Below are 14,519 nucleotides of genomic sequence, written 5' to 3'. Positions count from 1 at the left end.
ACACATGCATATATATATATCAATCCCAAGTGTGTGTGTATATACATGCACACACACACACAATGGAATATTACTCAGCCATAAGAAGGAACAAAATTGGATCATTTGCAAAGATGTGGATGGACCTAGAAACTGTCATACAGAGTGAAATAAGTCAGAAAGAGCAAAACAAATATCGTATATTAATGCATATACGTGGAATCTAGAAAAATGGTATAGATGATCTTATCTGCAATACAGAAATAGAGACACAGACCCAGAGAACAAGCATATACACACTAAAAGGGGAAGAGGGTAGTGAGATGACTGGGACATCACATGGTCATCGCCCTTGAGGCAAAAAGAAAAATTCCTATCATCTGAAAATCAAATCCTGGATACAATGGGTGCCAATGGGGATTTTTAGCCAGGAATTTGAACTTACCTTTCTTCCTTCACAGGTTTGATTTCATCTGATCTTGCCAACTATCTCTAATTACTTCATTCTCCCTTCTTGTCTTTTTCCTACACTCCTTTAGCTGTCATTATACAAAGTTTGAATGCCCTGCTCTAAAATTCCCTTCAGAGGAAATGGCTTCTGTATAAATGTAACAAATGAGCAATTTCTCTATAAGCTAAAGCTTTGAACTTAATTCTGGGCCACACTGACAGAGGGACAATTGCAGTTCTAGGGGCTCCAAATATATAAAGAGCCGTTATGTGTAAATCTAGAAGGTAAAAGTAATTCCTACGGGTAGAAGTTACAGGCAAGCGGATTTTAGCTCAAGATGTTAAATCTCTTCAATTATAGAAATGTTTGCCTTGTCCATTACTCAGCTTTCTGTCATTGGGTGTGTTTAACAGATCTGAAAATGATCCTCATAGGAATATGATGGAAGATATGCCAGCTACTTAATAAGAAAGAGAGAAGTCTTACTCTAAGGAGCCTGTGATTGCACAGTAAATAAAATGATCTTAATAGTTTTTCCGTATTTGAGAAACACAGCCATACAACACCCATGCAACACCATGGATAAGATGAACTTTAGGAAAGATCAATTTTTATCCAAATCTAGGATAGTATTACCTTCTGCATGAGCAGATTTGGATAAAAATTGATCTTTATATTTGAAGACAGAAAAGGGATTAGAAAAGATAAGAGATTGAAAGGCCAATATCTTCAAGATAAAATCTAATGGGCAAAGGCAGAGGTTGTGCTTGTATATTAACTATACTTGGAGAGGTCATGGGGGCTCACTGAGTAACAGTTTATATTTTTTGTTTTTAAAAGCCTGCTCTAATGGGAAATGTAGGATTCTGACTTTCTGTTAGGGGAAGGAGGAGAAGAATGAAAGAAAAGTATCTCCTCTGCCCCCGCCTGTATCTGCATGGGCAGCTAAAGAGCTGTAAAGAACTTTTATTCCCAAGAGCTCCTGTAGGTAACTCCCTCTTTGACCAAAATGCCACAGGGCTGGCAAAGATTTCTAAGCAGATTAATGAGAGGCTTCTGGGAATGTTAACTCCAGACTGCTGTTTCTCAAATTTAACCTAGGTCTCTTGGAGAAAAGTTGGTGAGTCAAGAACATTTTAAGACTCACCCTTCCAACTGCTATAACACTGTACCAGCACTTTTTGCCAAACTGTGTTATTATTGTATAGCGATGCCATCTTAGAAGTCTGTGGATCCCTGTCATTTGAAAGCTAATCATAACATACTGTTAACATATGGGAATCCAGTCTATTCTTGTTCTCTGCACTCATGTGCCCCAACTGACCACAGCATTTTCTTAGCACCAGGAGGGTTATTCTTACAACATTGCTACTTTTGCATATCCTTCTTTAGAACCCTCTAAGTAAAAACGAGAGCAGGGAGAAGAAGCCATGCAATTTACTCCAGCAAGTAAAAGCTAGGAACTGTTGAGTGTATGTATTCCTTGCAATTCACCCATGTGTGTTTTCCTATTCTGGAGACGATGATGAACAAAAATAACTTCACGCATCACCAATGTTTTCCACCAAGCCATTTCACATGGTCCATCTACTAATCATAAAAGTGCCTCCAACTCTGGCACACAAAACACCTACCACACACACACCCAAGATTAAAGAAACGGAGATCTGCCTAGAAACCATGTCACACTGACACGTTATACTCCCCATGAGGTCTGCTGGGAGTGAAAAAAATATAGTCAGCCAATAGACATTTACATAGTCTCCAAGTCTTTCCCCACAAAACAGTTATTAATTAGATGGGAGGAAAACTGTATTTTTAAAATAAAAAAAACTGGCAGATACCACCTTCACCAAGTGACCAAAGTTAAAACCAAGGGTAATGAAACCCATCAATGCCATGTACCTCCTGATCTGATACACTGGGAAGGACACAGCACTTCTCGGGTTCTTGCCAAGCCTGAATCTAATCACAAACAATCAGACAAGCCCAACTTGAGAGATTCGCCAAAATAATCGGTCAGTACTCTGCAAAAGTTCTAGATCGTGAAAGAAAAGAGAGGGGGAGAGAAGGGAAAGGAAGGAAAAAGAAAACAAAAAGAAGATGAAAGTATGACAGTGTTTATACCGAGGGGGCTTGGGGAACATGACAACTGATGCGCTCCTGGCTCAGAAAAGAGACAATTGGCAAGATGTGAATAAAATCTGTAAACTAGATAGTGATACTGAATCAATGTTAATAACAAGATTTTACCAAAATATGACCCGATGTACATCTGGTTATGTGTCAAAAATGTCCTTGGTTTTAGTAAATACACAGTGAAGTATTTAAAGGGGCATTATGTCTGCAATTTGCACCCAAATTTTCAAAAAGAAACTTATATACCTGTGCCTGCATGTGTATAGAGAGGAGAGAGAGAAAATGATCAAGTAAGCATGATAAAATGTAAAAAATGTTAACATTTGGGGAATCTGGAAAGCAAACATAGGAATTTTTCATAATGCTTTTGCAACGTCTCTGTAATAATGTTTTTTGTTTTTTTTTTTTTAATTAAAAAGGAAACTTAACCTAAGCAGGCCTGAGCTTTTTGAGGAGGAAACTGAGACGGAGGAAGAATATAGGAGACCCCATCTCCTTTGCTCCTCCATCCCCGACACTGAGAAGCACTGTAACATCTTGTAATTAAAAGAAGCTACATCTGAAAGCTACTGTGGGAGGCTGCAGCAAGCTCGCTAAGGGGACCACCCTACCCACAAATCCTCAGAGCCTAACACAGGGCTGGCATATCCCAGAGGCTCAAGAAATGGCCAATTGAAGGAATGATCGGACTTTAAGAAATATCTGAAAAAAACTGCGGGCAATTGTCCATTTGGGGCCCTCCATCTGCAAAGTTGGTAGAATTGTGGCATCTCTTGTATAAACAGCTGGGTGGGAAAGAGGGGCAGGCATGTCAGAATGAGGAGGAAGGTACAGTCCTACCCTGGGCTACTCCTTTCGCTGAGCAGGAGGAGGAACTGAGCATGTACCCTGGGGCTGGCATGAACCAGCCCTGCTTCTCTGGGCTGGGTGGGGAAGGATGAACACGCCGAGCACTATGCGTCCCAGCATCCGAGGTCTCTTGGCTGGGTCCTGCATGCGCAATCTGATACATTGAGATAAGGGGAGACTGAGCGTCCCCAAGAAAACATTAAGGATTGAAACAGCTCTATGTTTTCTTCTGTTCTAACCTCCCAAACCAATTAGTACTCGGATTTTCGAATTCACATTGACTATGCGCGTGAGGTCTGAAATTAAAATCATTTAAATTACTGAAGTTCAAGAAAGCTTTGGAAAAGTTAACAGATGAAAAACGTGACTCCGCTTCAAAAACTTTGCTAATTCAAGAACGTCCTAACAGATTGCTTTTCCAGTAACATTTAATTCTGAATAGAGATGAGGGGGAAATATATATATTTATATAATCCACAGGCTGCCAGAGTATTAAGTATCAGGGGATGTTCGTCTAACCCATGGAAAATTGGGCCCTATGACAAAAGTGTTTTTTCTAACCACCAAGATACAATTTTACAATCATGAACACTGTGTGATAATATTCCAGAAAAAAATTAAGCAAGGCGAACTGTGGCATATAACCGAGGGCAGGACTCCAAACTGCAAACCTGATTTGCATATTAATTCAAATAGGGACCTTGTTGCTTTAATAAGGAATATAATTTTTGAGGAATCTCTAGGTGAGATTGTTATGCTCACTGGTAGGGACTTGCTGACCAATTTATTTGAAAATGAGCTCATACAGTAAACCCTAATCATAACGAGGAAAAAGCAACACTTCCTAATGAGTAAATAACAAACATGAACCCACAGATGACCAGGTTGGTACCCCTGTCCTCTCTTCCTCCTTACTTGCCGTATCTGGGAGGCCAAGCGGTTCTCTGTCAGAGACAATCCCTTCCTCCAACTTAATAAGGATAGACAGTTAACTCATCCCCAGAGCTTTAGTTGCCAGTTAACTAGCCTATTTGTCCCTAATACAACCCTACCACTTACTATCTCTCATTTCTAAGCTGAACTGCCACCAACATGGACTGGGAGAATCTAGACATAGACAGAGATGTCCTGCTAGCTTCTCCTAGGATTATGCTTTCTATATAGCCCAAGAGGATTGGGGTCAGGACAACATGTAAGAAAGATCTTTGATGAGCCCCCAGAGAAGTAGCCAGCTTCTACCCATTCTGTGCTCAGAATTCCTCCTGTCTCAGACATGGTCTAGGCCATGGTCTGGTCTTTGGGCTCCCAAAGGACTGGCTCTATTAATGCCAACTGAAACTGCAAGGATCACGGTGACCTGAAGCTTCTGGAAGAGACCCTCCTATGGAGCTCAGATAGAACTTCAGATTTGTATGCAAATACGCAGAAGGTATGGTCTCCTTAACACTTCACTATTTCTGACTACATCCTTATCTGCCCTCACATATACTCCCTTTTCATTTCTCTATGACAACTCCTATTTCTGATAGCCCGGGGCTGTTCTACAACTAGGATGATACAGGCATTTCAATAAGAAATCAAACCATTGCCTATTTTTGGTCTGAAAAGGAAACAAAGATACTGGACCAAAGGATAGTATGATCGCTCTTGAAATTTAAGCCTTCGTGCTAGTTACGAGCTCCTAGTGTGAGGTTACCAATGAAAAATGCAGAAGATCTATCTCTTGGTCCCCACCCAACTGGTTCTTCTTACCTTTGGTTCCATTGAAATGAAACTGTGGGTTCCTCTGCTTGAGAGAACTGACCTTTTAATCGTCCTGCTGTGATAGAAGTGGTAGTAATCCTTCAGGGCCCCAATCTGCAAAGGCAGGAGGGAAGGAACAAAAGAGAGTTAATGTATGAAAAATCTTCGTTTTCCTGGTTTTTCATTAAAATAAGAACATTAAACCAAAAAAAAAAAATCCATAAATTATGCAGTTGCTGGCCATGCTTAAATGTTACTTGAACCTTGGTGATCACTTTTCAAAAGAAGGACATGTGATATGAAATGAGTGTCCTTCAGGCAGTGACTGCAGAACTAAAGATTATAATGGGGCAGCCTAGGCTCTCCCTATCTCCTTTTTAATGTTTAATTTATATGCAGCATTTTAAGTAATTCTATGTCAATCTATATCCAAATGTGGAAAAGAAAAAAAAATCAAATGGCTATCTGGTTATAAAAACACATTGCATTTTGTTTGCTCTGATAAATGTACAATGAAAGACCTTGTTAGATTACATATATCATTAATTTGAAACAAGTCCTAAGCAGTTTATCATTTGCAAAGAAAACACTACCTAGTTTGTTTCCTGACTTCAGTAGACAGTATAAATACATAGTCCTTATTCAAGTGTTGCAAAAATAAAAGCAGAATTTCTAAAACAAAAGATTACATGTCTTATCAGCTAAGCTTCCTGTGTGAAAATAGCTTAATTGCCTTTATCTTAACGATTTCTTTAACAGATTAGTCCTCTCAGTTCCCTTTCTTTAGTTAAAAACAGTTAGGTTTAGGATAGTTGTAAAAATAAATCCCTGTACATTCTAAAAAACCAAACACAATCCCAAACAATCATATTCTTTCAGTAGATTATGAAATATGGATCACAATGTACATTAAATCATGCAACGAGCTAATGCAGGAGGGCTTGGTTCTAGATTTGACTTACAGTCACCAAAAATGTCTTCTTGAATAAACTGCATATATTTACTATGCCTCAGTTTCATTGTCTATAAAATTGGACTTCAGGCTATTTCATGTCTAAGATCACTACAGCTCTCAGATTCCATTCTTTAACACTTATACTGTCCTTGCTTTGGGCAAATATATTAAGGGTCCATTTCTTGACTGCTAGACCACCACTGCTCTACTATAAAAGAATGACCATGATCAGGATATTTTCCAATTAGGATAATTCCAAAGTTAGGCCTTCTTAATTTAAAAAAACAGAAGTCATTGGCTCAGCTTACTTTTTTCAGATAGTTTATTTTTATTCCCATCTTTTCATCACGTTCTCAAACATCGTCCCACCCTTCCAATAGGGATGATTAACCAAATTTCTGTGCCATTTAAGAGTCATCTCCTCAATGACACTTCATGCTTTAATTGAATGCTTCTTATCTTCATTAAATATGAATGTCTGCAGTCTCCCACTTCTGATTCAAGTGGAAACTGCCCAGATACACAGAAGAGACCCTGGACTCTGCAAACAAGTGGGAAATGAGGAAATTCTAGCTAAATATTCTAATCTCAGTGATCCTGAACTCTGAAGTAATAGGAAACAATCAGGAAGAGGGCACAGGTGCCAATCCCAGTCTCTAAGGGTGTTTTAAGAAGGATTTACAGGCCAATTTTAAAATTCCAAAGGACTAAGGGTAGAATTCAGGAGGGGCTGCTTAATCCTTTATCAGAAAATCTTAAAATCCCAAGAAGCTTAGAGCTTTCATCTCATGGAGCTTCTGTCAAGAATGCTCCTTGGGTAAATATAGTAGTTTTTATGAAAAGGAACAGAGAATCTCTGAGGAAGAATTTATTACTAACATGAAAAATATTAGTGTATTTAAGATCATGTCCACTCAACTATTAGAGAATTTCTTCTACTATAGGAAACGATTGAATTCAAAACTCAACTATTAAACCATGGATGAAATAAATACACCCTGAAAATATATCTAGGTCCTTTGCAGCTTCAATGGTACAGGCCAGAATCCTGGCCTAATGCAGTGTACATGAAGCTGGAAAGTGGAACCCTTATCCTGACTTAACTTTGCTGAAATCTGGGATACATCATTTAACCTCTTTAGGCCTTAGTTTCCTCAACTGTGAAATAAGGACACAGGAAGTGTAGTGGACAGAGATTGGGCATCAGAGTGAAATGGGAGATGACAGTGTTTATGAGTTCACATGGCTATAAAGATCGAATGTAACAGCAGGTACGTTGCCTCGTCAGGTCACTACCTGTCATACGGTAAGTGGCAGAAAGTTATGAGTTTCCTTTCTAAATTTATATTTAAATCCTACCTTCTCTCACCTCTTATCTTCGAATTAATCCCTCACCTCTGTCTCTTGATCAGGATTCCTCTTGATCTACTCTGGTATCACCTCCCTTATTTCACTGGCAAAAATCAAAAGGGTTGATGATACACTGTTGACAAGGATGTAGGCACAAACGCAGCTTACACAGGATCAGTACAGCCCTAGTACAAGTGTTTGGAGAGTCATTTGGTCACATCAATAAAATTCTACACAGCATTTAACCTCTGACTTAGTCTTTCTACATTTTAAAATTAATTCTACAGATATAATAGTCACTTATGAACAAGAATGGATGTTCGGCAGAGCAAATTTTGTAAAAGCAAAAGAAGGCAAAGAACTGGTTGCTGTCAATGGGTGACTGGTTCTACATGAACTGAAACGGACTGATCTTCAAGGTAGTGGGTAAATAAATAAATATAGGTGCAGAGAGGCATATATTATGACCCAATTTTTTCAGGAGAAAAGGGAAGAATCTAGAGGACATGTGTGTTTATAAGCATGGGGTATTTCAAGAAGGAAACTTGACTGAAGGAGAAGGATTTTCTTTCCATTATTTATGTGGATGCATTATTTTTTAAACTTTACACAAACAAATATCTGAAACAGTACACAACCAAATCCCATCTACTTTTCTAGGGGAAAATGTGCTCATCCAATCCCACTGGACTGACACAAGGGCCACATCTATTGGGGCCATTAAGTCTTTTTAGCAGTAATCTTTATTTAATATCCATCTTTAAGGGATTCCATTGCCTCAATAGCCAGGGTCCCCAACCTTTGGGATCTAATGCCTGATGATCTGAGGTGGAGCTGATGTAATAATAGAAACAAAGTACACAGTAAATACAAAGCTCTTGAATCATTCTGAAACTATCACCACCCCCTAGTCCATGGAAAAACTGTCTTCCACAAAACCAGGCCCTGTTGCCATCAAGGCTGGGGACCACTGCTCTATAGGCTGCAGAATGGTGTTCACTGATTGGCTGATGCTTCAATTACTGAATGCCAGTCATATCATGTTATTCAACTTCATCTCCCCAAGAACCTTTGAAGACAAATATCATCATCTTCAATTTGATAAAGGAGGCTGTTGAGGCTCTGCTGCTGCTGCTGCTAAGTCGCTTCAGTCATGTCCGACTCTGCGACCCCACAGACGGCAGCCCACCAGGCTCCGCCGCCCCTAGTGTCCAAATGCACACAGCTGGTATTGTGAGGTGATAAAATGTATATCTTTGTTGACTGTCTCACGTCGGGGTGAATTTAGTTAAGTTTCATGGTGTGTCTCATGGATGGGCTCACAAGATGCATTCCAACATCCTTCTAGTGAGTCTTCTTATACTGCAGAGCTAAATTCTATGCAACCAGAGCTCTGAATGTGATTAAGGTTCTACCCAAAAAAGGCAGACTATGGCATTGTGAGGCATGCTCTTGGAGACATTTATGTTTCTTAATGATGGTGGTGGTAGAGGTCTTAGTACCTGGTTGCTAGCTTTCTGGGCATTGATTTGCACATCTTGTTTTGTCAATCAGTTGGAAAGAGATTTGAGAAGAACTACAGAGGTCTCACAGGGTAGCTTCCTCCCTCCTCAGCTGCCTCACTGAGGCAGAAGCAGCTGCTCTGGTGGGGGCTCATTCTATAGTGGCTTCGGGGGCCTTTTCTGAAACTTGGCCTTCCTGATGAATTCTCCAAGCTGTTTAATAGTCAACAGTGAATGTCTTCCAAAACAGACCAGGCACTGGATTCAGCAGTTGGCTCCACTGAACATTCCAAATTGGATAGATGACAACTTCTGAAAAAGTAATTTTACGCGTATGCAATCTCAAGTGACTTAGAGACCCTCCAAGTTATATACCTCTGAAGTCATGGGCTACAGGCAAAACCAAGCCCCAGGCTACGGATGAGCCACAGTGTCTGCTCTGATATCCTGTCTGTTAAATAGCTACACTGGTTTCTAGGCTTCTCACAGCTGCTCGCACCAACCTCCTCTCTCCAGTCTTTCTATACAGTGGCCAGAGTTGGGTATAAAATGTACATTTGGCTGTCATATGTCATACTCATGCTCCAAATCCTTGAGTGGCTTACCTTTGCTCTTAAAATAAATAGTAAGATTTAATATTATTTAATAATACAGTTTTTAAAGTAAATAATAATAATATCATATCAACATTTATGCTGTACCAGGAACCAGTCTACATGCTTTACCTAACTCATGGAGTAAAGAGCACGACCCACCTTCGACCTGCAGGGCCTGTGGGATCGGGTGCTGCCTCCCTCTTGCCTCGCACCAAGTCACATTTGCGGGCACTTCCTTCAGTTCCTGGACCATGTGGTGCCAATACACACACTCCCCTGTGGCAGCAGCCCCTTGCTTTCTCTTCCTTACCCTTTAGGTCTCACCACAAGGAGGAAGCCTGCAAACTCCCAGACCTGGTCAGCCTCCTTTATTACATCATCTCACAGAATCCTCAAATTATACACCTTTAGTCATACCTGGATGAGTGCAATTATTCTTTGAATGTCTGTGTCCCCACCTGCATGCCTGTAAGTTCCTATGAGGCACAGGTGTCTCTGTTTGTTCCCAGTTCCTGGTACATGGCTCCACACAGCGTGTGTTCTCAGGAGGGAAAAGACTCTTAAATGAATGATATAAAAGTCAGAATACTTATATTGCTAAAGCTACAGATACTAAAGCTATATCTGATTCAAAATCTTCAGTATGAGAATCACAGAGCTATTAAATTAAAGCCCCCAAAAAAGAAAAAAAAAAAAGAGTTTATTTCTACCCTAACTGAAGTACCAAGTCTGCTGGGATTATGGTTCTGAAGATGGTAGGTGAGACATCTCTGTATTTTTTGGCAAGCCAAGAGCCAAGGAGCAGTGTGCATTAGTTCAATTATTCTACCTCATCCAAACAAAGTAATCTATATTAAATATTTTCATATCTTTCTTATATGTTTAAGATAAATATAAAAATAATATCTATATATAAAAACATCTAAAAGCATCATTATGCCTCTCCTCTAGTAATATGCATGCCTCTTATTGGCAAGCATTGTATCTTTTATATTCTTTCAACAGCACTGTGCATGTTGAGGGCATTTAATAAACAGTAAGAAGAAAAATGTCATAACATGTTGGAAGTGATTCAAAAGAAAGACAGTGTATGAAAACACAGCAGTAATATTATCTATAAGCAGGAATTTCATTTAGCTCCTCTGGGGTAATGTAAAACAAAACATGACTCTGTTTATGTGTTATGCAATGGCAACAAGGGCTAAAACAAGGAACAATACATAACTAACCCTGGGACATCTTATAATAAAGAGCTAAAGGAGTAGATGAAGCACATGATCAATAGCAGATCAAAGCTCACACTTTTCCTTAACACCACATAAAGGAAAAAGAATAATTCCTTCCCATTTGATCTTTTTAAACTCCTCTTTTATACAGCTACACTCTTCCTTGCCTAGCAACACAGCTCTTATACACAACAGTAAGTCGATGAATTTCATCTCATTCTCAATTCTGTCAAGCATTTGTGCTTTTTCTTCCTTGGTCATAGCTCTTCACCCTTGCACCCAGAATTTTCCTATCACTACTTTTACTCAAACTAGATTATGTTCTTAGGAAAGGCTTTTTATAAACTCTTTTATACTAAGGTGTAAATGACTAGTAAGACACTATCTTAGTTCTTCCATGGACAAGTGCCTTTGATCAGAAAATTAAAACATAAGCCAAATAAGTGAGTTCATGGTGCTTGCAATTAAAAAAAAAAAAATCACTGTCAAAAAAAGAATCCTTGGAGGCTTTTTTTCCCCTCTTTTTCTGGCAGTAGGAGAGAACTTTCCCAGTGTTCCTAAATTCCTATGTCACAGGTGAGCTGTTAACTTCTGAGCAGAGAGCTGGAAGCCAGAAGACCCATAATACACACTGGCTTTACCCCTGATGAGGAGCTTGTGGCCTGTTAGAATTTATTCACCACTAACAGACTCACTTGTGCTGGCAGCTAAAACCTTCACCAGCATAATGACTTATAGTCGTTACATACATAGAGTTTGCAGATTTCTTACAGACAGTTCTACAAGGTGCCCAATCATGCTGCTTGCTCAGTACAGACATGTTTCTAGGGATACAGGACTCTTCAGTGCTTACACTGGATCAGTCCCAGGCAAACTGGGAGAGTTGGTCACCTTGGTTATGAAGCGCTGAGATCACAGACACTGTAGCCACCTCGATGAACCGGTAGCTCTCTTAGGCTGCTTGTCTGCCTTATTTTCCTTCCCATCATCTCCAACTTACATATATCCCCAAATTCTGTACTCTTTTTTGATAAGTTTTTTTTTTTTTTTTTTTTTTTACCACCAGTCTACAACTAGGTTTTTTTTAATGAGCAAAAGTTTGAACAGACATTTCACAAAAGATATACAAATGGCCAATAAGCATGTGAAAAGATGCTCAAATGAAAATTAGAATAATAAAAAAAAAAAAGAAAATTAGAATAATAGCAGCACTATACACATACCAAAATGGCTAAAATTTAAAAGGCAGACAATATCGATTTTTAATGAGATTGCGGAGCATCAGAACTCTTATACATCGCTAGTAGGAGGAGAAAATGGTTCAACATCTTTGGAAAATCATGTGGTAATTTCTTATGAAACATATATCGTCCTATTGATCCAGCCATTTCATTTATAGTATTTATGCAAGAGAAATGAAGACCTATTTCCAGGCAAAAACTCACACACAAATGTTTATAGCAGCTTTCTTAATAACAGCCCCAAATTGGAAACAATGCAAATATCCATGAACAGGTGAATGGATAAATAAACTATGGTATATCTATAGAATGGAATGCCCAGTAATAAGAAGGAACAAACCTCTGATGATGCATGCAGCAACACAGATGAAGGTCAAAACAGCATGCTGACACCAAGAGTACATACTGTATGATTCCACTGATAAGAAATTCTAGGACAGTTACTCTATCATGACAACAGATCATGATAACCTTGGGGAAAGCCTGGAGAAACTTCTGAGTCTGGGGAATTTCTGTATCATGACTGTGATGGTAATTCCATCAGTGATAAGTGCTCTGGCATGCTGGAACTAGCTCAGTGAAGGTTTGCAAAATCCAAATACATCTTTTTCCAACACATTCTTCAGGAACATCACATTGATGACCTGACATCAACAAAGGCAGATGTTTTTAGCACATCAGGAAAAACTGGCAAAGGTTACAATTAAGGTTTCTTTTTTTCTCTGAAAGTCACTTGTCTAGTGTTATCAGCGCACCTCGGGGTATATGTTTGTCAAAGCTCATCTAATCTTATCTAAAAATGGCTGCCTTGGGGGATATTTAAATTACACCTCAATAATGGTGAATTCAAAAGTTGTAGCTCCTCTAATGACTTCTGGTTCTCTCTCCCATCTTAGAATGATTCAGAGACTGGCAAATGCAAGAACCCAGTGATATGGGGCTCTTCAGATTTTCTCCCATCCTCTCAGGTGAGGTGGGGTGAAACCAAGTCAGTAAGATTATTATTCTTACAGGTCAACATCTTTCTAATGCCCACAATTAACATTTGAAACTCCTGCTTGCTAAATTCCATTCAGACAGAAAGCTCCAGAAGCAGTGCCAGGGTATACTGATTTCCCTTCATTAAAATGTTGACTGTGGTGACTCCTTTGTACTTCTCTGAAAGTATTTAAACCATTATTATTTGCCTTCTGTATTCCAGACTCTGTAACATTTAAAGGAGACTCAAAGAGAGGGTGGCCATGATTGCTTTCTCCAAAGTTACCAAGAACTCTCCAACTTTAGGGCCTTTACACCTGCTTTTCCTCTGCCAAAAAAAATGCTCTTCTAGAAATCTCTATGACTCACATCTTCTCTTCTTTCAAGTGTTTATTCAAATGCCTGCTTCATAGGGAGGATTTCTGAGACCACCCCACTTGAAATTACCATCTCTCTCTTCAGCATACCCCATTGCCCCTTCCCTGATTTAATTTTCCCCTTCACACTTATCACCTCTTAACATTATATATTCTTTGTATTTGTCCCATTTATTGTTGGTCTTCCTCTACTAGAATGTTAGCTTCACAGAACGTGAATTTTTGTTTTACTCACTGCTGGATCAGCCCAAGCTCTTATTAACAGTGTCAGGTATCCCAATAAATAATTGAATGAATGAATGGCCCATGCTCTTGAGGTAATCAAAGCAACAGTGAGCATGTCTCTAAACCTTACGGAAGGCTTCTTGCAAATCTCTTTATAACCCTTTCTGTGATATAACACTAACACATAACATAACACACACTTTATTCTTCTTAAATGTTGAATGAATGAATGACATTATCACATGCAAACATGCTCAAAAATTAAGAATTTATTATGAACAACCACATGATCACAAAATCTGCCTTTATATTTCCCTCTCTAATTTTATCATAATCAATGACCTCTTAGAATCACTGAACCAAAGTGGTATGTATAACAAGGCTGTTGAATTCATTAAATATTAAATTAGAAGGCAAGTAACTGCAGAAATCTGATGAACTGCTAATATTTATAAAGTACAAAAGAACTGCCCAGCATCACTGCCCTGTATCCTCACAAAAGTATGAGGTAGGTATCATGGTTTTCCATTTCATATGCACAAAAGCAGAAGCTTACAAAATTTAAGAACTTGCCTAGAGCCACACAGTTAGGAAAGGGTCAGGCTCAGGTTGACTCCAGATAGCCTAACTCCACAGCATATGTTAACTACTCTAAAAGATGTTTAAAATAAAAGGTTTCTAAGGGTGAATTTAAAACAATTACCCATAAGACAGTGCTCCTAAGAGTTGTATGCAGAGGGGATGTTTTTTACGGACATTTCTGTCTACTTTGAGCAGATACAGAAAAGAAAGCGCTGAAAAGCATCCCTGAGAGTAATGAGAGGCCACCCCTGTCCTCTATGGGGGCAGGAAACCTGGTCTCTATTTCCTATTCTACCACTGACCCCAAGACACTTACAACAGTGTCT

General features: G+C 39.1%; 1 protein-coding gene across 9 annotated transcripts in view; it reads right to left on the bottom strand.

The window, feature by feature from the left end:
- Positions 1 to 14,519, bottom strand: part of PCSK5 (proprotein convertase subtilisin/kexin type 5) — a 494,109-nt gene that overhangs the window by 444,959 nt on the left and 34,631 nt on the right. For 8 of the 9 annotated variants that reach the window (XR_009691159.1, XM_061132953.1, XM_061132954.1 and 5 more), the window contains exon 2: positions 5,171 to 5,275. Coding sequence is in view for 7 of the 9 variants with exons in the window: in XM_061132953.1 (XP_060988936.1) it covers positions 5,171 to 5,275 (105 nt within the window). In the remaining 2 variants the exon portion in view is untranslated. The remainder of the gene's footprint in view (positions 1 to 5,170; positions 5,276 to 14,519) is intronic. The other variant, XM_061132956.1, reaches the window with a different exon arrangement.

The sequence above is a fragment of the Dama dama genome, chromosome 29, assembly GCF_033118175.1.
Source record: "Dama dama isolate Ldn47 chromosome 29, ASM3311817v1, whole genome shotgun sequence".
NCBI classification, from domain to species: domain Eukaryota; kingdom Metazoa; phylum Chordata; class Mammalia; order Artiodactyla; family Cervidae; genus Dama; species Dama dama.
This window is presented reverse-complemented; position numbering and strand designations above follow the sequence as displayed.